General features: G+C 44.5%; 3 protein-coding genes across 8 annotated transcripts in view; 2 read left to right on the top strand and 1 right to left on the bottom strand.

Annotated features, from left to right (window-relative positions):
* The first annotated feature begins 449 nt into the window (after window positions 1-449).
* LOC117774276 (protein FAM171B) lies at window positions 450-7393 on the top strand. The gene is made up of 8 exons (XM_034606569.1): window positions 450-831; window positions 1625-1858; window positions 3154-3246; window positions 4380-4538; window positions 4636-4806; window positions 4889-5005; window positions 5098-5212; window positions 5295-7393. Exons 1-8 carry the CDS (start codon window positions 618-620, stop codon window positions 6601-6603), a joined length of 2412 nt encoding a protein of 803 aa, XP_034462460.1. The 5' UTR covers window positions 450-617; the 3' UTR covers window positions 6604-7393.
* A 1151-nt stretch (window positions 7394-8544) lies between these two features.
* zswim2 (zinc finger, SWIM-type containing 2) overlaps window positions 8545-21686 on the bottom strand; it is a 19997-nt gene continuing 6855 nt past the window's right edge. The window contains exons 1-10 of one of the 5 annotated variants that reach the window (XM_034607123.1): window positions 13051-13399; window positions 12084-12307; window positions 11915-11991; window positions 11735-11775; window positions 11256-11490; window positions 10686-10937; window positions 10002-10086; window positions 9834-9910; window positions 9567-9735; window positions 8545-9430 (exon numbers count right to left, since the gene is read on the bottom strand). In XM_034607123.1, the coding sequence (XP_034463014.1) occupies window positions 9002-9430; window positions 9567-9735; window positions 9834-9910; window positions 10002-10086; window positions 10686-10937; window positions 11256-11490; window positions 11735-11775; window positions 11915-11991; window positions 12084-12307; window positions 13051-13060 (1599 nt within the window). In that variant the 5' untranslated portion in view covers window positions 13061-13399 and the 3' untranslated portion in view covers window positions 8545-9001. Of the gene's footprint in view, window positions 9431-9566; window positions 9736-9833; window positions 9911-10001; window positions 10087-10685; window positions 10938-11255; window positions 11491-11734; window positions 11776-11914; window positions 11992-12083; window positions 12348-12934; window positions 12947-13050; window positions 13400-21686 lie in introns of those variants that run through there. The other 4 variants (XM_034607132.1, XM_034607140.1, XM_034607148.1 and 1 more) reach the window with 4 other exon arrangements.
* On the top strand, window positions 14253-20555 carry calcrlb (calcitonin receptor-like b). 2 transcript variants are annotated; one of them, XM_034607213.1, is made up of 13 exons: window positions 14253-14419; window positions 16807-16857; window positions 17425-17545; window positions 17635-17751; window positions 17851-17963; window positions 18051-18142; window positions 18226-18352; window positions 18423-18576; window positions 18661-18721; window positions 18801-18864; window positions 18970-19188; window positions 19302-19343; window positions 19578-20555. In XM_034607213.1, the coding sequence occupies exons 2-13, from the start codon at window positions 16807-16809 to the stop codon at window positions 19782-19784; spliced, it is 1368 nt and encodes a 455-aa protein (XP_034463104.1). In that variant the 5' UTR covers window positions 14253-14419; the 3' UTR covers window positions 19785-20555. The 2 variants fall into 2 exon arrangements, with proteins under 2 accessions (XP_034463104.1, XP_034463096.1); XM_034607205.1 differs by having other exon boundaries at window positions 17425-17551; window positions 17641-17751.

The following is a 21686-nucleotide window of genomic DNA, read 5'->3' as shown; positions in this document are numbered from 1 at the left end:
CTCTCATTTCCATAAGGTTTTTCTCAAGTGAAGTGGAAATAAAGATATATAGTATTTTTTTTGTTAGAGATTTATTGTGTGTGTGTTGTCACTTGGAAGAAGTGAAACTTTGTCTTTATCAAAAACCTGAGTAACTAGACTTACCACCAGGGGGCGCCATGTGGAGCCCAATGATGTAACAGCATCTTCCGTCTTCACAAAGATATTCAACACGTCAGGATGTATCACTCTGTCGTTCTTTCAATCGACTTCCACCGACTTTCAATCTATAAATAGCAAAAATGCTTCAGTCAATAAAATGTGATAAAAATATTAGAAAAAAAAACAAAACACAAGAATAAATTTAAATCAAAACACAAACTAAATAAGAAATAACAGAATTCAATTATTCAATATTCTATTTAGGGCCATGTTGATGAGCATTGTTTTTCTCCACCGAGTGACTCATCTGTGTTGGTAAACGATCTGACACACGCCCAGCATCAGCACCAGCGCATCTTCTGACCGCGGGAGTCCGCACCGACACCGACGCTGAGGGGGGATGAGGCCGTAACGATCACCGGACCCGGTTCTTCTCCGTGGTCCGTAATGTCTGTGAGCCTGCTCCCCCTCTCGCCATGCCCGCTCATGACCGCTCCCTGCCGCCGCTGCTGCTCCTCCTGCCGTCGCTGCTCCTCATCTGCTGCCTGGATGAGGCGGCGAGGGCGGCGGAGGAGGGCGGCGGCCTGCCCTCCTCTTCGCCCGGGGACAATGGAGACCACGCCGCGGTCATAGACCCGACCTCCCCGGGAGCCACCCGCGGCCCCTCGGCCCCCTCGGCCCGGACAGAAGGTGATTTGTACACAAAGGCCTCCAGCTCATTGTTAGAGAGGATGTTAATTACCTGTGACTCACGACGGAATCATGTTTTTGTGTTGACGTTGTGTTTTATCTCATCACAGCAAATTCGCAGATATAAAATACCAAAATAAACAATTTGCTTAATACTTTTCTGAAAAGACTTTTGTGTTTAAAACCTTATTTCCCTGCAGCTGAGAGACTATAATACGTGTTTTTAAAGGTAATGACCAATCAAAGTAAAAGATGCAAAGTGAAAAGCCTCATCAGATTAATTAACCCTGGATTTCTAAAGCCTAAACTGACTATTTAATCTGGTCTATAGGTTATTGAATATAATTTGCAGGATTAAGTATAACGTGAAGGTGTGAAGGGTTTTATCTACAGCAGGGGATAATCCTCTGCTGATACACCGATGACCTCACTGCTGCAAAGTCTGTGTTTACATCTGGTTTGTGAGCAGTGAAATGTGAACTACACAATAAAAACACACACCGATTCTTCCCCGAGTGAACTCCTGCAGCCACGTCAGCGTCAACTCCAGGATAAAGATGAATTTACATGTTTTACTGTGACGTTAAGAATGAGAATCGTGCTGGGAGGTGAAACGTCTTACATGGCGAGCGTGGCTCTTCCTCTCTGATGCCACTGGGTTCATTTTCTCAGCCGTGCTGGCCTCATCACTTTTTCATGGCGAGGGAAAGGTCTGCATGCTGATGGAGCGCATGCAGAGACGCATGATGTTTGAAGATTTAACAGGACTCTCTCTGTGCGTCCTTCTCTCCAGAGCCCCGGTTTGCCCTCAGAGTGCTGGTGAGGGATGTGGTGACCCGTCAGCCGCTGCCGGGGGCCTCGGTGGACGTTTACCTGAACCACACGCTGAGGAGCTCCGTGGCGACGGGGCCGAGAGGCGAGGTTCTGCTCTGGGTGTCCTACAGCCCGGGCCTCAGTCTGACCCTGCTGGGCAACAAGGAAGGCTACGTACCCAGCTCGCTGCCATGGAGCACCACAAAGAGACCCAGTGAGTTATCACGGCTTCTGGGAAGAGCACAGAACAAACCATTAGGCTCTGAAAGACACAAAACCAGTATAGTGATATAGAGATAGAACTGGGATGACTGGTTGATACTCACTTTTAAAAAGGACCAGGTCCAGGGTCACAGCTCCCTCTGACCTCATCCTGAAGGGTAAAGAGGATTTTCCAACGAGGATCGATCCGTCTGCAGAACAAACACAATCAAGGCCTTAAGTAGTAGTGCTTTGCTCAAGGGCACATTGCTCCATAGAGACACATGTAATTTTAGCATGAATAGAATAATGAAGAGGAAGTTAAAGGTTTAAAAACGCCACACACACACACACAAACGTTTTCTGTACAATTAGCCACACAGCCATAATTCACACAGGCCCCCTGCATTATTCAGAGTCATTAGATATTAATGAAACTGTCTGCAAACATACAACTTGTCACTGAGGCTTGTTCACGATGAGGCAGTCTCTGCTCTCACTGAACGCTCTCGTGTAACTGAACACCGTGTCCTACAGTCGTTTTATTGATTGTGTGGAGCGGAGGTTCAACGTATCCCTGCCTCAGCACACTGTCTTTGTCCTGCACAGAATCAGAGGCAGAAGGGGGGGTGGGGTGCTGAGCCACACCGCTCTCGTGCCTGGTGTTAAAAAAAAAAACCCCACAGAAAAGGAAAGGGGGCCTGGGTCTGACTCCATTGTTCATGATCCCACGTCCTCCTGCTGCTCGGAATTAAACCGGGAACGAGCAGAGAGGTGGTGTTTTACAGCAGAGAGGGAGCAGGTGTTGTGAGGGACAAATAAAATAAATGTGTCATCTGTGCTTTGCTCTGCATCATCAGAGGCGCCTCCCTTTTGTGCTGCTGAACCCTAAAAACAGGCTGCATGAGGTGATGCCATCTGCTGGTTCGAGTGCAGACCTGCAAGGAACTAAACAGCTTCTACATCATAATAAAACAATTAATGACACAAACGCTCGAGCTCTCCGCCCGTTTGTCTGGTTATTCGTCAGCAGGAAAATTTGCTTGTTTTAATTTAAGTCGACTGTAGAGCCTTGGTGGAGGGTGGACGTGTGAATGTCATTCTAGTTTGTGCTTGTTTACAGCTTAAATAATAATAAAATATCTCCAACTTAACACAACCAATAGTTTATATTACAAATTGTATGTTTATTTTCCAAAATGCCTGAAGACATTTGCACCAGAGCATCTTTGACATGTAGACGTTGTCATGAAAACAGCTGTATTCTCTGTGTGTGATTTCTGACCTGGAGGTTTTTGTCTCCCTCAGTTTTCTCTGCGGTGACGCTGCTGCTGCTGCCGCACAGTCAGGGCAACGTGTGGCTGTTTGACGACTCGGTGCTCATCACCAGGAAGTTACCTGGTACGTGCAGAATACTTCTCATTGTTTTCACAACACAGACACAAAGTGCTTCACAATAAGCAAGACAACAAATCACGTTGAAAGGACATAAATACAATGAAAACAGGGTTTCTGATAGAGGGAAGTATTGAGTTACTTCTATCACTTATAAGCAAACAACTCAGATACAATCAGGGCTGTCTAGTAGATGTATAGTCTGGGTTAGAGGTTCTTCTACCAGTAGAAATTAAGTCATTAAAAAAGAAACAAACAGGAAGGGAAACTTCTGTGTTGGTGGAGTCTTTATCGATGGAGCAGGCTCCTCTGTGGACTCTGTGGTGGTAGATGTCCTGCAGAGGTGTTAGTGACGTCCTGCAGCAGTGGTGCTCCCACACCACACGGAGATGCCGCTGGTCAAGATGCTGAAGTCGCTGAGGATCTTTGGTGACACGCCGAGTTTCCTCAGCCTCCCCAGGAAGTACAGTTGCTGCTTTCTTGACCAGCTGGGTGGTGTTTAGTGTCCAGGTGATGTCATCGCTGATGTAGACGTCCAGGAAGTTGATGATCAGCGGCTGATGAGCTCTCCTTCTCGTATCCACGATCATTCCCCTGGTCTTTGAGGTTGAGAAAGTCTCCTCACATCATGTCACCAGACTAATCACCTCACGGGGCTGAGAACACGTCATTGCAGGGAACCAGTGCTCATCACAAGGCTGTTTGATGTTGTATAAAATGACACGTGGCTTAAAATACGACTTTATTCCCATAATATTGTGACTTTATTCCCCGTCATAAAGAACACAACCTTCACTATCCATCATTCCTTTTATAGTTTGGTTTTACATTTTAAGAGTTGAGTTGAACATGTTAAGTTTCTCCCTGATTTAATTTAACTTTGGTGGGTTAAAGTTTGAGTTGCACATATTAAATTAAAAAGATAACGGATTTATTGACCAGATACAAGAGCAAAGTAACGGCAGAGATTTAAAATGTGAATAAAACAAAGACACTAAAACTGTTTTAGAGCAAAATCAAATCTGTTGTTAAATCGTCTTCTGCCTGATAAACATCACACTAACTCAAAGCTACATTATTTAAACACACCTCATGTGAGTCCACATGAATTTTTCTAATTGCCCGCCTTGTTCTCACAGACAGTTCATCCCAGCCGAAGGTTAAATTCTCCAAGAACCTTCTCACCGTCTCCAATAAGAGCAACATCTCCACAGTGAAGGCCTACCTGACTGTGCCACAGCACCATCTAGCGAAAGGCTGTGGCAACTGCACTCCTGGCATCATCAGCAACAAATCAGGTGAGGCCTCTTAAACGTTCAAACCAGTTTACTCCCAGTCTGGACTATTTGAACACAGCTTTAAATGTAAATGCTTTACTTGTGATCTCATCTGCAGTGTTCAGGAGCATTGAGCTGAAGGCGGTGGCGGCCGTCAGTGTTCTGCTGTACTCGGGGGACGAGGAGCTCCAGGTTCGAGGTCCCATTCAAATCAGCCTCCCCCTGGGGCACAGCACCCACCTGCGGGCGTCGGACACTGTGCCGGCCTGGGCCTTCAACCTGAAGACGGGTATGAATACAGATCAGAGAGGAGCAGCTTTGATTTATTTGTTGTTACCACTATGCACAACTAATAAACTGTCTGTTTGAAGGTGCTTGGGAGAATCAGGGTCTTGGAATAGTGAGAAAAGTTGGTTTGGAACTGGTTTGGACGTACACCGCTTCCCATTTGGGATTCTGGATCGCTGCCCCCCTGCCCTCCTCAAACGGTACGATTACAAACTTCAAACATTACACATAAAAACACATAAATACAGTTTAATTTGTCTATTCATAAATATGTATGAATTCGACCATTCAGATTTTGGAAGCACGTTGGAGTTCCTTTCACACCACACCTACCTGCTGATTGGAATACTGGGAGGAACGCTGGCTGTCGTAATCGGGTGTCTGTCCTTGCTGCTGTGTCACTGCGGGTAAGAAATCTCAGAAATGTGAAATGTAAAGTCTCACCTAAAGGCAGAGGTGTAAAACTTCACCATCTTGATTCTGTTTCAGAGGTTCGCAGCGGGAACCCAGGAGGAGGAGGGCTCGCTTCTCCAAACTCACGGTTGTGAAGAAAGACCAGACCACCTCCACCCACATGGAGGAGGGTTTGTTGTTCCGCTCCGGCGACAACAGCCTCGCGTCCTGCAGCGTCCAGTGTGAACCTTCGTCCACGCCGCGGCACAAGGCCAACTTCAACATCTACGTGGAGGATCCAGGGAGTCACGCGGCGGCTTCTCTTTACAACAACATCGCTTCAGATCGGATGAAAGGTCTGCAGCCATCGCCGCACTACATCAACAGTGAGGAGGTGGCTCGGCTTCGGGAGAAGTCGGAGCAGAACCGGGCCAACATGAACTCTGACAACTTCTTTCCAGATAAGCTGCTTCACATCTATAACCAGTCGGTGGCCATCATTCAGGCCCCAGAGCTGTTCAGTGGTCAGGAGCAGAAGTCGGCCACTTTCCCCCGAAACGGAGTCGAGTACGATGCTCACTCGGAGCCTGCAAGTAGAGACAGCTACACCCAGACTCTACCCAAAGTCCCTCACCACCACTCCCAGGGTGGAGGCAGCCCACAACAGAGCAGCCAAGATGAGCCGCAGCCTCTGGAGACCCCTCCTCAAGGCCAGGGCCCGAACGCTGGTCTGTGGGGGCGCTACAGTAACCTCCTGGAATCCTCCGTGTCCGTGCCTGGGACGCTGAACGAGGCAGCTGGTATGGAGGCGTTCAGCGGGGGGCACGGTGTGCCCAGTGAGCTGCAGGGGATCTCCGAGCGCACATTGCTGGAGCTGACACGGGGCAAGTCGTCCTCGTCTCACTCCAGAGCCTGGTTCGTCTCGTTGGACGGGAAGCCGGCCGCACAGGTTCGCCACTCCATCATCGAGCTGCACAGCCGCCACCGCCCACCGAGCAGCAACGACACCAGCCTGGACTCAGGGGTGGACATGAACGAGCCTCTGCACAACATCCGCGAGACGGAGCGCGAGCGGCCTTCGTTCAGGGCCTCGTCCCTGCCGCACCACAGCCGAGCCGGGCGTTACGGCGAAGAACAGGACCTGAGCAGCAGTGAGAGTGGCACCACTGCTACCTGCACCCCCGAGGACCCCTACCTGAGGAACATTTTAGACGGGAGCAGTGGGGCTATTCCCAACATTCCCGAGGAGAGGGACGGGATGGACACGTCCAGCGCGCAGGAGGACAGCGAGTCCAGAGGGACGCCTCCTCCACGGCGCCTGAGGAAGGTGAGGGAGAGGGTGAAGGCGGAAAAGAGGAGTGCCAAGCACGTCCGCGAGGGGAGACCTGTCACCAAGCGAAGTTAGAGCATGGCTCACGATCTCGTACATCCAGACAAGCATTGTAACTTTCTTTTAAATGTCCCGTTAGCTATTTAACCCCCGTGAGCTACAAATGAGTTTCTGCCACTTTACACAGGCATCGTTGTTGTTTCGTTATCGTTGTGCAACTTTGCCAAAGAAACGCATAAGCTAGCTGAAGAAATAAAGCAGGTTCCACGTCATGTCGACACATGGAAGTTTGTGCACCGTGTTTCCCTCGTCCTCCCGAATCTGAAGATCACCAGCGAGATTCTTCACAGCAACGTGTCCGTGCGAACACGTTACCCACAAGTAAAGAGGGTGCCTTCTTACTGCCTGTGGTCCCGACACGTGGTGACATAGAGGCACAGTGTGTCCGGCCGGTTGGACACAGGTACAGGTCGATGTGTAGTGCACTTATCCTCACCATAACTGCCTGCTGTCAACTCAACACCACACAGAAGCTTTCCCGGTTTTGTAGCGCTGACATCTTGTTTTCACATCTTATCTCGTCACATTAAACGCTTTGTCTCGTCAGGTTTTTCCCCGACAGCTTTTCTCTGTTTGTGAGTGAAATGATTCAGCTTTAACTCTCCGCCTGTGACCGACTCCCTCTGAGCACTGATGTACATTGTAAAAGCTAAGCTGCCGTTTTTAAAATCACACCTGAAACTCAAGGTTTTACGCCTACAGTTGTGTAAGAATGCATGAAAATGAATGTTTCTCTTCTGTGTGTGAAATCATTTTTGAACATTTTACTTTAGAGCGAACGTAATATCGTTATTACTGTTGGATTACTCAGAGACTGAACGATTCATCTCGCTGAAATGAGTCTTCTGCTGCCGATTATAACTCAGTCAACAACCCAGGACTACTTTTAAATATCTAAATAATATTTTACATCCATGGGCACTGACAAGAACCGGCACAAAATGATGGGATTAATTAGTGTGACTGGATTGTGTCTTTTCCCGCGCAACTACTTCCCTAGCAACACTTTGCAGTCGGTGCCTTGTAGATTCACTTTTATCGCCCGTTTCAATGAAACAGAAAAATATTTACCCGCTGACCAGCTTGACTTTTGTTGCTCGGAGAGATGTGATTGAAGAGAGAATGGTGGTTTTTAATGTATTTTTTAAAATGAAGGTTTAAAAATAGTGACACTGAACATGTAATTACAACTATTAAACGGATTGTCATCAGATTTTAGCTGCTCGTCTCTGCAAAATCACCACGAAAGTTAGTTCACATATACTTGTCCTATAAATTAATCTTTCTTAGGGTTTCTACAGATTTGAATATGTAAAATGTATCGTTAAAAAAGAACGTTAAATGAACGTTAACATAATTAAGACATATTGAGACGTATCTGGACTTTTTAAGGCCTAAAAATTCAGATTATTAAACTTACTTTTTTTTGATGATCCTTTACTTTCCATGTAGCGCCACCATCAGGTCAATATTTCATTGTTGTTCACTATTACTTATTCACTACTTGCTTGGTTTTAATACATTTTTAATAACTTTTTTTAACCTGAACCCACTTGTAACACACAACAATCCCAGAAACTTAAAAGAAAACAAATCTTCACAGTGTAAATATTACAATTACAACAAATAAAAGTGATGTCATCGCCCATTTGTAATAAAGTTTAGGATAAAAATATGAATACGAGAAAAAAAGGTTCCACTAGCAATATTTATCATGAATTAAAAATAAAGCGCAGCAACAATTTTGCCATATTTAGTCTTCCTTCATGGTGCGACTGTAAAACTTTTTCAATGCTGAGTTCATTTGTATACGCCTCGATTCTGTAGCCACGTTTCATGTGTTTTTTTTCTATGTAAATAGTAAAACAAACATCTTATGTATCATGTGACTGTGACTTGATTTGTGTGTTTTTTCCTCCATCAAACAGCGACGGTCTGAGGTGTGTTTCTCTTTTCTTCTGTTATCAACGTGGATTATTTATTTGAATCTTAGCCTGAAGGCCGAGTGTCTTTTTATGGGAGTGTAAAAAAAACAAAACAACCCTGAGCTTTGTATTTTTTAACTGTAGCAACAAGTCGAGCACTTAAATCATTTCAGTACACGAACACATCACCAGTGACTCCTCCCAGTTTGTCTCCAGCGAGGACACGAGCAGTTTGTGAACACTTTGTTTCGACCACCCGACTGCCACTCCCATTTCACAGTGACCTCGCTGAACGTGTTTGTGTTGATCTGTTCTCCAGTGAGCTCCTCGTGTGTCGAGCCTTTCAACAGTAGTTTCTTTCTTCCCCCCTCTTGTGTTTAGTAATGGTAGTGTTATTAGACTTTTTGTGCACTATAATTAATAAAACTACTTGATACCAACTGTTGTTCAGGAGCTTTTGTTTTAAGTAACAATCTATGAAGCTAAATTTAAATGTCTGTCTTCCTGTGATATGAGCTCATTAAGACCCCGGTCATCTTTAGCTCTGACTTAAGTTTCTCTGACTTAAGTTTCTCTGTCTTAAGTTTGTCTGTCTTGTCTTGAGAAGCAAAAACTCCTTTTCCTTTCTGAACGGACGAGTCAACAAACTGGTCACTTAGCTTGTGTGGGAGGTCGAGAGTTTCTGAGGGATCACGTGAAGGAGCAGATGAAACGTTCCTGTGCAGCAGCGCCACTCCGGGGACAAACAGGTCCTTTAAATCATCTTCTGGTTTGGTAAAGCCACTGGAAGAGCAGGAGGACTTCTGGGAGCTCTTCTTTTCACTGGCTCTCCAGGTCAAAGGGTTATAAATGACAAATCCATCCAAAGGACAGGAGTTCGACTTCCGCAGGATCTCGTCCACACAGTCCGCGTGGAACTGAGGAGTGAGTAAACATGTGAGGGGGAAAGGAAGAGATGGAGGGGGGGCGCTATATAACAAAATTAAATTATAACAGACTGAGTTCGAATAAATCTTAGAATAAGGACTATAATGAAGCTTGGCCCAGTTTTACCTTGTGATGACAGGGCAGAGTTCGGACGCGCTGGCCCAGGGTAAAACTCTGCAGACAGATCCGACACTGCTGCCCCTCGTCCAAGAGCCGAGACCCGGATCTCACCTGGACAGTCGGAAGACATCCCAACACATTTTCTGGAACATGGTCTGAAGCCACATGCAGGATGCTGGAGATAGAGACACACAAAAAACACATAGTGAAATATTCTATTAATAGCAACTAAACAGAGATGAAATTGATTTCTGGCTGAATTGAACAACTCACCTGTCATTTGTTGACTGAGAGGCGTCTCCCTTCGGTTCATCTCTCTGGTCCACAAGATGCCACTCATCTCTTCTTTTCTGTTTCAAGTATATTCACTTAGTTTGAACGTTTCTTCAAAGCCTTGAAGTCAGGGACTGGCTGATACTGAACACACACAGAGCAGCTTACTGTTCGTGAAGCTAGCGGATGCTGTGGGTGGCAGCCTCTCTTGGAACAGTCCTCACACAGGTACAGGAAACTGCAGACTGTGCATCTGGGAAACATAAACATGCATTTTAGAAGACGTGTGAAAACAGCATCACAAGGAAATGCATAGTTATAATGAATTATTCAGTCAATCACAAAATCCAGCAGAATTCCCGCCCTTTGGCTGCATGTCCATGCAAACCACTGCTGTTTCAGATATATGCATTCACATGAATATGAGGTGACCTCTGACCATCCACATCTAAATCAGTTAATCCAACTGAACGCTTGGACCAAATCTGAAGAAAAGACTGCAGTGTGTAGCTTTAGGGAGAGGACATCTTCAGTTGACCTATTTGGCCTCTAGGCAAACTGAGGTGGGACCAGTGAGTCAGGGAGGGGGGAGGTGATGGAGGATTTGACTAACGGCTCAAAGCTTCATGATGGGGGAGGTGAGCGCTACTGGGCGGTGCTGGTTCCACTGATAACATGAAAACAAAGTGCCTCCGACCACCGAATAAAAATGTCGGTTTTAACGTACAAACTTTAGCTTTAGTTATTTAAATGTACCACAATAAACTGAGTATCAGTATACTTCAAATACCCGGATTCTCGGTACACAGACGTCTATATTTGACCTCACAGGTATGACTTCCATAACCTTACTTGAAACATTTGCCAGTGATCGGGCAGATCTGGCAGACGTGACAGAAAACTCCCAGGTGTCTGTGCGGCTTCTCTCTCTCTGCAGCCGTGAAGAGCTTCGCTGCGTTTTTCACCTGCTCCTGGAGAAACTTCACGGAGCTGAAGTCCTCCCTGCACAGAGGACACTTCACCGTCTCCTCGTGGCCTCTCAGCCTCTGGTGATCTGCCCACACCTTCATGCACGAGATGTGGACGTTGTTGCCACAACCGAACCTGAGAGAGACGAGGAGGAGAAAATCCAGCTGAAATAAAGATTTTCCACATCATTGTGTTGTGATTGCAAGATGCGTCCTGTTCTGTGAATATCAGGAGATTTGAGCCTGGTTTTATTACATCCTAAAATCTGTGCTGTTGATTTCCGCCGAACGTGTCAACAGCTGAACGTGCTGCGGTGGAAGTGACAGTTCTGTACCGGGGTCATGTTCTGGTCAGAAGTGGAATAAAAAGCTGACCAGAGCATCTTACATCACACTGAAACATGACTGTACTGAAACACTGACCCCGGCCCGACCCCCGGCCGCCAACACACACCTGCAGTAAGACACCGGCAGTTTTCTCTCCAGCAGCTCCTCCTGACAGATGGGACACACATCCTGGGCTTCCATCGGCTTCCGGCAGACACTTCCAGGCTCCGGGCCCGGGACGGCTCGGCTCGAGGTCCCGGGAGCGGCGGGGGGATCGTTTTCCATCCGGTGGGCTTTGGGTTGGTGTAAACCGTGGAGCACCTCCGAGATCTGTCTCTCAACAAGTCCGTGTTGAAATGAGTCTAGAGGAGAGATATGTTTTAATATGAGGTCAGGAGGAGGACAGGAGGCAAGAACGGGTCAATCGTTCTCAAACTTCCAATGAACTTGTTCAAAATGTTCCAGAGTTGAACCTGAATGCATGAAAGAGTCATTTTTAAAGAGTCGAAATAATCAAATCAGGGCTGCGATCAAAAACCTTTCAGGTCTCTACATTTTTAACATTGTAGGTGAATCTAAATGTTTATAGAATAGAGCACAACTTACATTCATGTTCTCTGGGTATTCTGAATTTCCGCAACAAAACCCTTTAATGAAAAAGATTAGAGGTTTATTCCAGAGTTATTGCCGATATGAAAACTTTTAAAATAAAGTTTATGGTTAAACTGTAAAATATCAAACCTCAATTACATTTGTTTTCATGTTAAAAGAAGTGAAAGTGTTTACCAGCAGATGTGTTTGCACGGCTCCTGCTCCTTGGTGAACACAGCGCACGTGCACGTGTGTGGGTCTCCCAAGCAGACCTGAACACGAACAGGAGAACACGCCGGAGTCTGGATATGAATCATCTACAGGAGTTGGAACAACACGTATCCTGAAGCACAGAGTTCTTTACCTTGTAGGGTCGGGCGTCTCCCTCCTCTCGGAGCAGAAACCCTGTGGGGCCGAAGGACTTCAGGAGGAAAATGGTTGTGTTGAGCGCTTGGTCCTGATGGGAACTCACTGCATCACTGACCGTGTTCCTCCAGGAGGTTTTCTTGAACATCCTGTCACTGCAGAATAAAGACGTGAGCTTCAACCTCCTCCAGGGATAATGGGGGGTCTCAGGTGTCTGATGCCCTTATTTTGGCGGCAGGCTTCAGGTTACATTCATTCAAATCTGACACGGCAAAGAAAAACAACAGAAAAGAAAGTTTTAGCCATTAAAAAGGTTTGTGAACCCCTGATTGAACCTGTCAGAATAAAACAGTCGGACGGGTAAAATGTCTCATAACACTTGGACCGAAGGCTGAGTTGATGATGATGATGATGACAAAGATGTCCCATTATTAATTCTTTGAAGTTTAAAGACACATTTTTGCTCCTGAAATAAGTTTTTAACTCTTCATTATGAGCAGAGAATGACAAACATTTGACATCTTTATATGTATTGGACTTATTGCTGAAAATTATATTGCAATAATTACTGTTATGGTTTTATCATCCAGCCCAAGTTGGACCAGTGAAAGGGAAAAAATATGAAGATCACAAATAATAAAGTGGGTTCATAACAAGAGAGAGAAACCAGTGAAGCTAAATGTGTATTTTATAATCAACTTATTTTTATTTTATTACTGATATGAACCTTGCAAGTATAAAATAAAGCTCAACTATTGTTTCTCAGTATTTTTACATTGATATGTTTGTTTCTTTATGAGGAGAAATCGCTTAATACGTCACTAAATCACTATTAATATGAAGACATACGTCAGCACCTGTGTTTGACCGGAAGCTAACAGGTGGAATGTTTGGCTACGTGAAGCTAGCTTGGTTTTTTCTGCTAATCATTTTAAATATATAGATATTTCTTGACATTTCTGTACCTGGACACATCCGCGAGTTCCCGTGTGTGGGTCTCGTGTTGTTTATCCACAGAGAATCTCACGTTCAGAGCAGAGAGCGACGCGAGCTCGACTGTGACGTCGCGTCGCTAGCTTAGCATTCATCAGGTGAACTTCCGCTTCACCTGGGCACCGCTTCCTCTCTCCTTCTTCCTCTGCTGCTTCCGGTTGATCCAAACGTGTACAAACAGTAACAACCTGATCTGAGTCGAACGTAAAACACGCGGTGACTTCTTCGGTCTCGTGAAAACAACGTCCCGAGCTTTAAAAACTACAAAACGCACGAGAACTCACATGTTTTCCTTCAGGAAACTTTAGCTGCTGCAGCCACTTCCGGTCTCTGGGGAGACAGAGACACGCCGTAGCCATGGTAACCGGGCCCCTGCCATGGATACTCTCAACCAGCAGAGGGTGCTGTTGCTACAGAATAAACCTTTATTTATATATTACAAATTATGTGTTGAGTATTTTTGACAATATTAATACAATATTCTTGGATAAAACGTTTTAATTGTAACGTTTGACATTGCATAATTAGTTTCTCTTTCATAAGGAAAATAAATATTTGTCACTTGTTACATTTTTTATGATAAAAATACAAAATCAAAAGGAGGAAAAGATAAATAATAATTTGGATAAATTTGAAACAATTAAAAGAGCAGATATGAAATACCTGGATGCGAAGAAAAGTTTCTTCCCTTAATTAAAGATCTAAAGCTTAATATTGAAAAGTTCTCTGATTGAAATATTAGTTTAAAAGATGGAATAAACTTTTCTCATTTATTTCTAACCAAGCAAAACACACTGAGTGACATGAAGTAGATCTTAAGATGCTGATCTCAGACTCTTAAGATTAAAATTGAATTCACACACTCATTTAAGGGAATAAAGGACCAATGTCAGTTAAGCACAATATTTTAAAAGATGTTATATTGTATGTATTATTCATAGTATATGATCATATACAGGCATAGAGTATTTTCTTTGATTCAAATACACAGATATCTTATATCTTATATCTTATATCTTATATCTTTCATCTTTCATCTTTCATCTTATCTCATCTTCTCTTATCTTAAAAATGATCAAATCTAATCGACTCTTCATGATGTGCACTGCATTGTGGGAATGTCCCTGTGTGGCTCCACAAAAGACAACACGTGATGTCATCCTCAGCTCCAGTCGGTTTTTATCAGGCTCATTGTTGCTTCTGACTCTGTTGTGAACACACACACACACACACACACACACACACACACACACTGAAGGACTAACTCACACACTGACAGGATTATACTCTTCAAGAACTGGAAAACACCGTCTTTTACTTTATTGTTCTGCGTCTGAGAAGGTGAGTCTCTTTAATATTTACTCTCCAGGCTGTTTGATTCATGGTTATGACGCTGAAAACAGGTCAAATGTGGTTTTGTTGAATCAAACATTTTATACTTGAAGCTAAATGTAATGAAATATTACATATTACAGCTAAAAAACAAAAAGAGACACTTAATACCTGACGTGTACTTACCTTGCTAAATGTATATTTTATAGTGATCAGATTTTAATGAATGAACTTATTTAGCTCTGTAGCTGCTGAGAACTTACAGTTATTATATCGAGTTAATCTTTAAACTATTAAAAATCAAAAGAGAGTTTCCAGTTTGTTGAATATTCTCATCCCTCTCTCACATTCGTCAAACCTAACAACAAAAATCTGGACGACAAAAAGAGGTGAAGAGGGATTTCCTCCACCAATGTGTTTCCAATAAAGAACTCGTCTCAGGGAAAAGTGTGTGAATCTCAGAGTTCTGCCACAGATGGCCCACACAACAAGGGAGTAACTTCTCCATGAGTTATGAGAGTCTGCGAGGAGCCGTAATGTGCGTCTCTGGGTGTGTTCGAGAAGATGTTAATCTTATAAGCTGACAAAGATTTCCTGTATTAACAGCCAGCGCAGCAGGAAATTAATGAAAGTTTTGTTGTTGCGTGTCACTGGATTATAAAAATGTTTTTTATTTGAATCGAGAAGAGCAGAGTTTGACGTCAAGCTGAGAAATGACTCAGAGCAAAGAGTTAGTAAGACTTAAGGGAACAAGCAAATTCTTAGATTCACTTCCACAGAAGACTGAAGAACTGATGATGTGCAGTTTTGTAAATTTGCAGATTTACCCACCGCCTCGTTCTTAAGAAATCAACCATGCAAGTTTTGATTATTTAGTTTTTAAATTCCAATTCAATAATGGATGTGAGTCATGTGAGGGTTTAGGGTATTTAATTATTTGTTTCCTATTTGTATAAAAGCCCATATAAGTGGTGCTGGTGTTGCAGACTGGATTTAAAGGTTATAAATGTCGTCATATATGAAACACGTGCACGATAAATACTTACACCCTGAATGGGACAGGGTCAGAAATGCCACTCATGTGTATGTTTCATTTAAATGTTGTTTTTATTTCACTTTGCATGTTTTAAGACTTCTGTGTTTTTACTCCACAGTTCAATATGTCTGAAAGTCGCAGGTTTACAAAGCACAAGAACTATTGACAGAAACTTCTTTCTCTTGCTAAAAACATTCAATATAATCATATTCAGCCAATACCACTGATACATATATATATTTATCACCTTCATCACCACATCTGTCGTGCTGTGGCTCCCACACCTCTTGAGCCACAGCAGCCACACATCTGGAGACACATCTGTGGAAAGATGAGCTCACAGCAGGACTGGAAACTCACACTTTCACACACCAAGTGATTCTCATCTCATCCGCATCGTTATTATCAATATAGATAGATACCGTCTGAAAGTGGGTTCGCAGCTGCATTTGTTTTATTGGCGTCTTGTGGCTACACCTTAAACTTGCTCAACATGCATAATAAGCATGCAGGAAGGAAGCGGTGGAGAACAGAGGAAGCAAGAGGCCACATGTTTAACCTCCGTGTACAAAGAGGAGAGAGCGGCCACTGCAAATTAAAAACATGGATCTGCAGCACAGAGAGCCAGTAAAAAGAGATTCACTCTGATTTACTGTGTGAATTAACGTGATAAGTTTAATGTGTGATGGTTCATTTTCTGTTTGACTGTCCTGTTTCTGATATGAGGAATGTTTCTTTCTAGTAAAATGTCCTCAGTTTGTGATGATTTCTGTTGGTTGGATGATTAGGAAAGATCTGAGTCGTGCTTCAAGAAATCAGGGAAGATTTGTTGCAGCAGGTTTTATTTTGCAAGGTTTTGGAAAGTGTTTTATAAACTCATTAGGGTTTTGTACTTCTGTGTGCATCACACTAATCAATCAATCAATCAATCAATCAATCAATCAATCAATCGATAATTTACAAATCACTTCCAGCCTCTTATTCATGCAACAAACCAGCATCTCCAAAGTTTCAGTTTGAGTCATTTTAAATAAGAAAATACATATTTACACTTGAAATTTAAAAAGCTTCTCTGAATACTGGATGAATTTCCCATTTGGGAGTGTGGGGGTGTGACACTGCACGTGAACTAGCGGAGGTTGAATCCAGCTGCTGTCAACACGCGAGCGTTGGATCATGTTAGCAGCTGCTGCGAGTCAGGAAACATTATTCTTATCGAGCTCTGGGGGGGAAACTATTTGGGACGGAGCTGGAGTTTTTTTTTAACCTGTTCCTCCGAATTGTATAAAAATAACATTTAGAGAAGAAAATAACGTTTGGGCTGATGCAGACCAGTGATTCCACTTTTTGTTTCGCACAGATGGACGTGAACTGGATCATGTTTCTGCTGCTGTTGTTCTGCTTCGATCAGGTAACCGCTGCATGTGCTGTCAAATTCACAAATATCAGAAAAGTTGGATGTTTCTGTAGCTCGGCCATAATTTGAAGGCACCAGATTTCTATTTAGATTCACTAATCTGTTTATTTATCTGGCAAAACAAGGTCGTTTTATTTATAAAGCTCATTTCATACAGAGATATGTAGATTCCAGGTGTTGTACAAGGACAGTAAAGTTTAAAATAGTTTTTAAGCAAAATAAAAGACTAATAAGAGAAGAAAAGGAAATAAAAAAGACAAATCTGGTCAGAAATGTAAAAGTAAGTTGAAGGAAAAGTAAAATAATACAAATAAATGTTAATACAATGATGTTTGACCTTGTAAAATAGTTTAGTTAAAGGCACCGGGGCATCAGGTTTATTACAGCTTGTATTAGATTAGTTATTTGAGCAAACATTGTTCCTACACTTCCCATAATGCACCAGGAGAAGCCTGCTAATGTAATGTGGCAGGAATTGGCCACAGTTGCAAATAAACAGCGTTAAAATGTTTTAAATACTGTGTGACATTGTGTGTTTGTGTTGTCTCTGCATGACAACAGCTGCTGGTGGTGTCGAGCTCTGAGCCTGAGCACGTGAACCATCGAAGTGCTCACCATATCATCGTGGCCCAGTACAGATGTTTCCAGAGGATCATTAGAGAGTCGCACCGCTTGCCTAAAGCCACAGGTGAGGAGCGGGAGGGTCAAAGGTCGTGGAGTGGTTTCCTTCATGCCCGGTGTCCGTCATGTAACCGCGTGTTCCTCTGGTGTCTGCAGGGCCCGTGTGCAACATAACGTGGGACGGGTGGTTGTGTTGGGACGAGACCGAAGCCGGACTCACGACGGAGCAGAGCTGTCCGGACTTCTTCAACGACTTTGACTCTAGTTGTGAGTTTCTCTGCTGCGTTTGAGGCTTAACGTGTGAAATCGCAAGTTCAGATCTTTGCAGCACGTTTTACTTTTGGCTAATCCAAGGTGTGTTTACAGCGGTGGCGTCCAAAGTGTGCATGGAGACGGGCGAGTGGGGGCGTCACCCGGAGAGCAACCGCACGTGGACGAACTTCACAAACTGCCACGGCAACACGACGCACCACACGGCGGTGAGAGCGAGGGAATCAAACCAGAGCAGCTTTACGTTCTGTGTGTGTTTGCAGAAGACGTTTGAAGCCGTGTTGGTTTTGTTTCAGGCGGCGATGTCCCACTTCTACTTGGTCATGATCGGTCAAGGACTGTCTCTGGTGTCTTTGCTCATATCGTTGGGAATATTCTTCTATTTTAAGTAAGTGGGACTTTGTTTTACCGTGAATTGATGTTTGTGTTTGGTGCCACTTTCTAACGAAGCCTCTGTTCCGTGGCCTTCAGGAGTCTGAGCTGCCAGAGGATCACGCTCCATAAAAACCTCTTCCTCTCGTTCGTGCTGAACTCCGTCACCACCGTGGTCCTGCTGAACACAGTGACGGAGAAACAGGGACACAACAGCAACGACTCAGTGAGTGATCCGATTCTTTACCTCCTCACCTTCACGTCCTCAAGACGCTGACTCGGCTGTTTCCCTGCAGACGAGCTGCAAGCTGGTCATCTTCGTCCACATGTACCTGCTGAGCTGTAACTACTTCTGGATGCTGTGTGAGGGCATCTACCTGCACACTCTCATCGTCGTGGCCGTGTTTGCAGAGAAACAACACCTCATATGGTATTACATGCTGGGCTGGGGTGAGTAAGCACCTTTACTTGCACTGTGCACATGCATGTGTCTTAAAACTCAAATATCCTCAATGCTCTGGTTTGGTTTTGCAGGATTTCCACTGGTGCCGGCAGTGATTTACTCCGTAGCGCGTCACTTCTACTACAACGACAAGTGAGTCTCCTTAGATACTTGTAGAAAACTTGTATATTTCCACATATTACTGAGCTGATGTGATTTTGTGCATTCACAGATGTTGGGTCAGTCCGACGTCCCTGCTGTATATTATCCACGGCCCCATGTGTGCTGCACTGGTGGTAAGATCTGACCTCTGACCCCTGCACCATCATACACATTTCAAACTTCAATATATAAGAATTTCTTGAAGTACTTATCTTATCTTATGGGTCTTGTTTTCCCAGGTGAACCTTTTCTTCCTCCTGAACATCGTGCGGGTTCTCATCACCAAGCTGAGGGTGACGCACCAGGCCGAGTCCAGCCTGTACATGAGGGCGGTGAGGGCCACGCTCATCCTCATCCCTCTGCTCGGCATCCAGTTCGTCCTGTTCCCCTACAAGCCCCAGGAGCACTGGACCACCGAGATCTACATGTACATCATGGAGATCCTCATGCACTACCAGGTCAGGAGGAGGGAGAGTTCAGAGATAATCCACAGAGACGTTATTCTGCAGGAGATTTTTCCTTCTTTTGTGTTTTCTTAATGATTTAATTCCCCCCCCCCCTTCACATGCAGGGTCTCCTGGTTTCTACAATATTCTGCTTCTTCAACGGGGAGGTGAGTAATCAGCTGTATTCTGTGACGTCTTATTAAAATATATTTAGAGAGAAATGTGTGTTTTCAATCTCAAACGTCAGTTATTTAAACTTCCTCACAAGTCAAACAAGATGAAGAACTTCTCACCCGAGTTTTTCCCTAAAGTTAAAACAAGATATGGAGAATGTGACCTTTCCGACCTTTAGGCCGAGTTTCTGTCCTCCTCACATCCTTTGTGTTGTCTCTGGTTTCCAGGTCCAGAGCGTCCTGCGGAGACACTGGAACCAGCAGCGGATGCAGTTCGCCGGCACGTTCGCCAACGCCGACTTCTTCCGCTCGGCCTCCTACGTGGCGTCGTCCCTGACGGAGGTGCACCGCTGCTACAGCATCGAGAGCCACACCGAGCACATGAACAGCAAGAGCTACTCGGACATCTTCAGATCGGACAGCCCCTTCGTGTGAAGCCGCGGCACAAACCACCGAGTTTTCTTTTTGGGGAGTTGTGCTACTGTTCACGACAAATGATTACTTCGGACATTATTCCATCTCTCAGCAGAAAAAACAAATCCACTTTTTTTTTTTTTTCCTCATGAATATCACACAGACAGAAGACGTGTGGGACCAAAGATCCGGTGAATATTTAAAGTTATCAACGAATCAAACAGCCTGAAAATACGACTTTAATACAAGGATCTAACGCTTTTCTGCACCGTGTGGAGTAAACTTGAAGAAGATGGTCCGGACGTTTTTTGCAGCAGAACTTTTTTCTGCAGAAGACGATTCTTTTGGTTCATGCAGACACTGAAGAGTCGGAGTCGTCGAGCTCCGACAGCGAAGATGAAGCTTGTCCGACAGTTACACATCAGAGGCCATTTCTGTTTTCGGCCACTTTTGAATTAAGTTTCTATTTATGTGCAACTTCCTCTTTAACCAATAATGGGAGCAGGCAGAAGAAGTTAAATATGAATCACTGCTTTATATTTAGACGTGCATCGGTGTGGTTTGATTGAATCGTATGAAGAGTTAAATCAGCAGGAACTGACTTATTGATCGACGTGGATCGGCCGTCCCCTCTGGACCCTGACCAGTGAAGAGCTGCTGGTTTCAGTCTTCAGCTGCAGGAGTCCCAGAGCCGCCTCTTCTGCAGAACCGGTAACTTATTGTTACGTCAATCAAAATCACTTAAAGGAGCCGCTTCTTCTCATAATCACAGGTGTATTAAATATTAAAGGATTTCTCCCCCCCAAGCTTTCCACCTTATTCTTCTGCTGCCATCGGCTCCTGAAGCTACAATATTTTATCACAGATTTGTTACGAATGATCAGTGTGTATATAAAACACAAAGGTGTGTTTCACTTTGTATTATAGTTTGTGATGATGCTGGTTTATACTGAAGTAAAAATAATGCTGTAAATAAAAGTAGTGTTTTTAAATGAGATTCAGCACAAGGAGTCTGTTTTTATAAATTACAAATGCTTTTGTTTCTTTCCCCACGAAGACAAAAGGAAGACAATATCTTTTTTTCCCTCCACCACATTTAATTAAGGGTGGGATTTCCTCGTCTGACCTTTGAAAACGTTTCCCACTGAAATGAATATTGTTTCCAGACAAAGAAGGGCGTGCTGGTGTCTGTTCCTCGTCCAAAACATATATGTGAACAGGTTCAGCGAGGAAGTCCCAGAGGAAAAGTGCTGAATCTCTCCCCCGTTCAGTTCAGGACGGAGAAGCTGCTCCGGGAGCGAGCAGACGATGATGAGAAGCATGTGTGCGTGGCCGTTTATCATCGCTAACTTTACTACTTGCACTCATGTTGTAGTCGTGACCTCAATCCGCTGCGATCCCCTCCCAACATTTTGACATCGTTACGGCACCGAAAAGAAGCCACAACTTCCAACATCACGCATCCTGTTCCGTGCACACGAGAGATGGCGGGGCATCCTGTGTGCGTCGGGATGCCACACGCTTCCTTCAAATCCTGAAAGCGCGGCGTGCAGCAGGGCCCTCGCCCAAGATGTTTGTGTTGTTTACCTCTCACAACAGCACGCCTCCCTTTATTTACCTCAGTGGAAATCAGAGCTGTGGATGCATTGCAGGCTTCCTGTTTCTAAGAATACATTACCATTGAACTCTTGATCCGTCGGCTCTTGTGTGCTGGTAGCAAACACTTCCTCAGCATCGTGACTAACACTTGTTTATGGCCTCCGCTTCCGCATGCTTGCACCGAAACTTAAAGCATTTCAGCCGATGTGTCCAGACGCGGCGGTAGAGCCGCTCAAGGACGTTTCCACAGGACGCGCTTTGAGAATAGAGACGGCCTGCTGCCACGTGTGCTCTGCTGCAGGTTGGCACGACCCTGCAGAAGAA

Source organism: Hippoglossus hippoglossus, chromosome 2 (assembly GCF_009819705.1).
Source record: "Hippoglossus hippoglossus isolate fHipHip1 chromosome 2, fHipHip1.pri, whole genome shotgun sequence".
In the NCBI taxonomy this organism is placed as follows: Eukaryota; Metazoa; Chordata; class Actinopteri; order Pleuronectiformes; family Pleuronectidae; genus Hippoglossus; species Hippoglossus hippoglossus.
The sequence above is the reverse complement of the archived record's forward strand: the minus strand, read 5'-3'. Positions and strand labels throughout refer to the sequence as shown.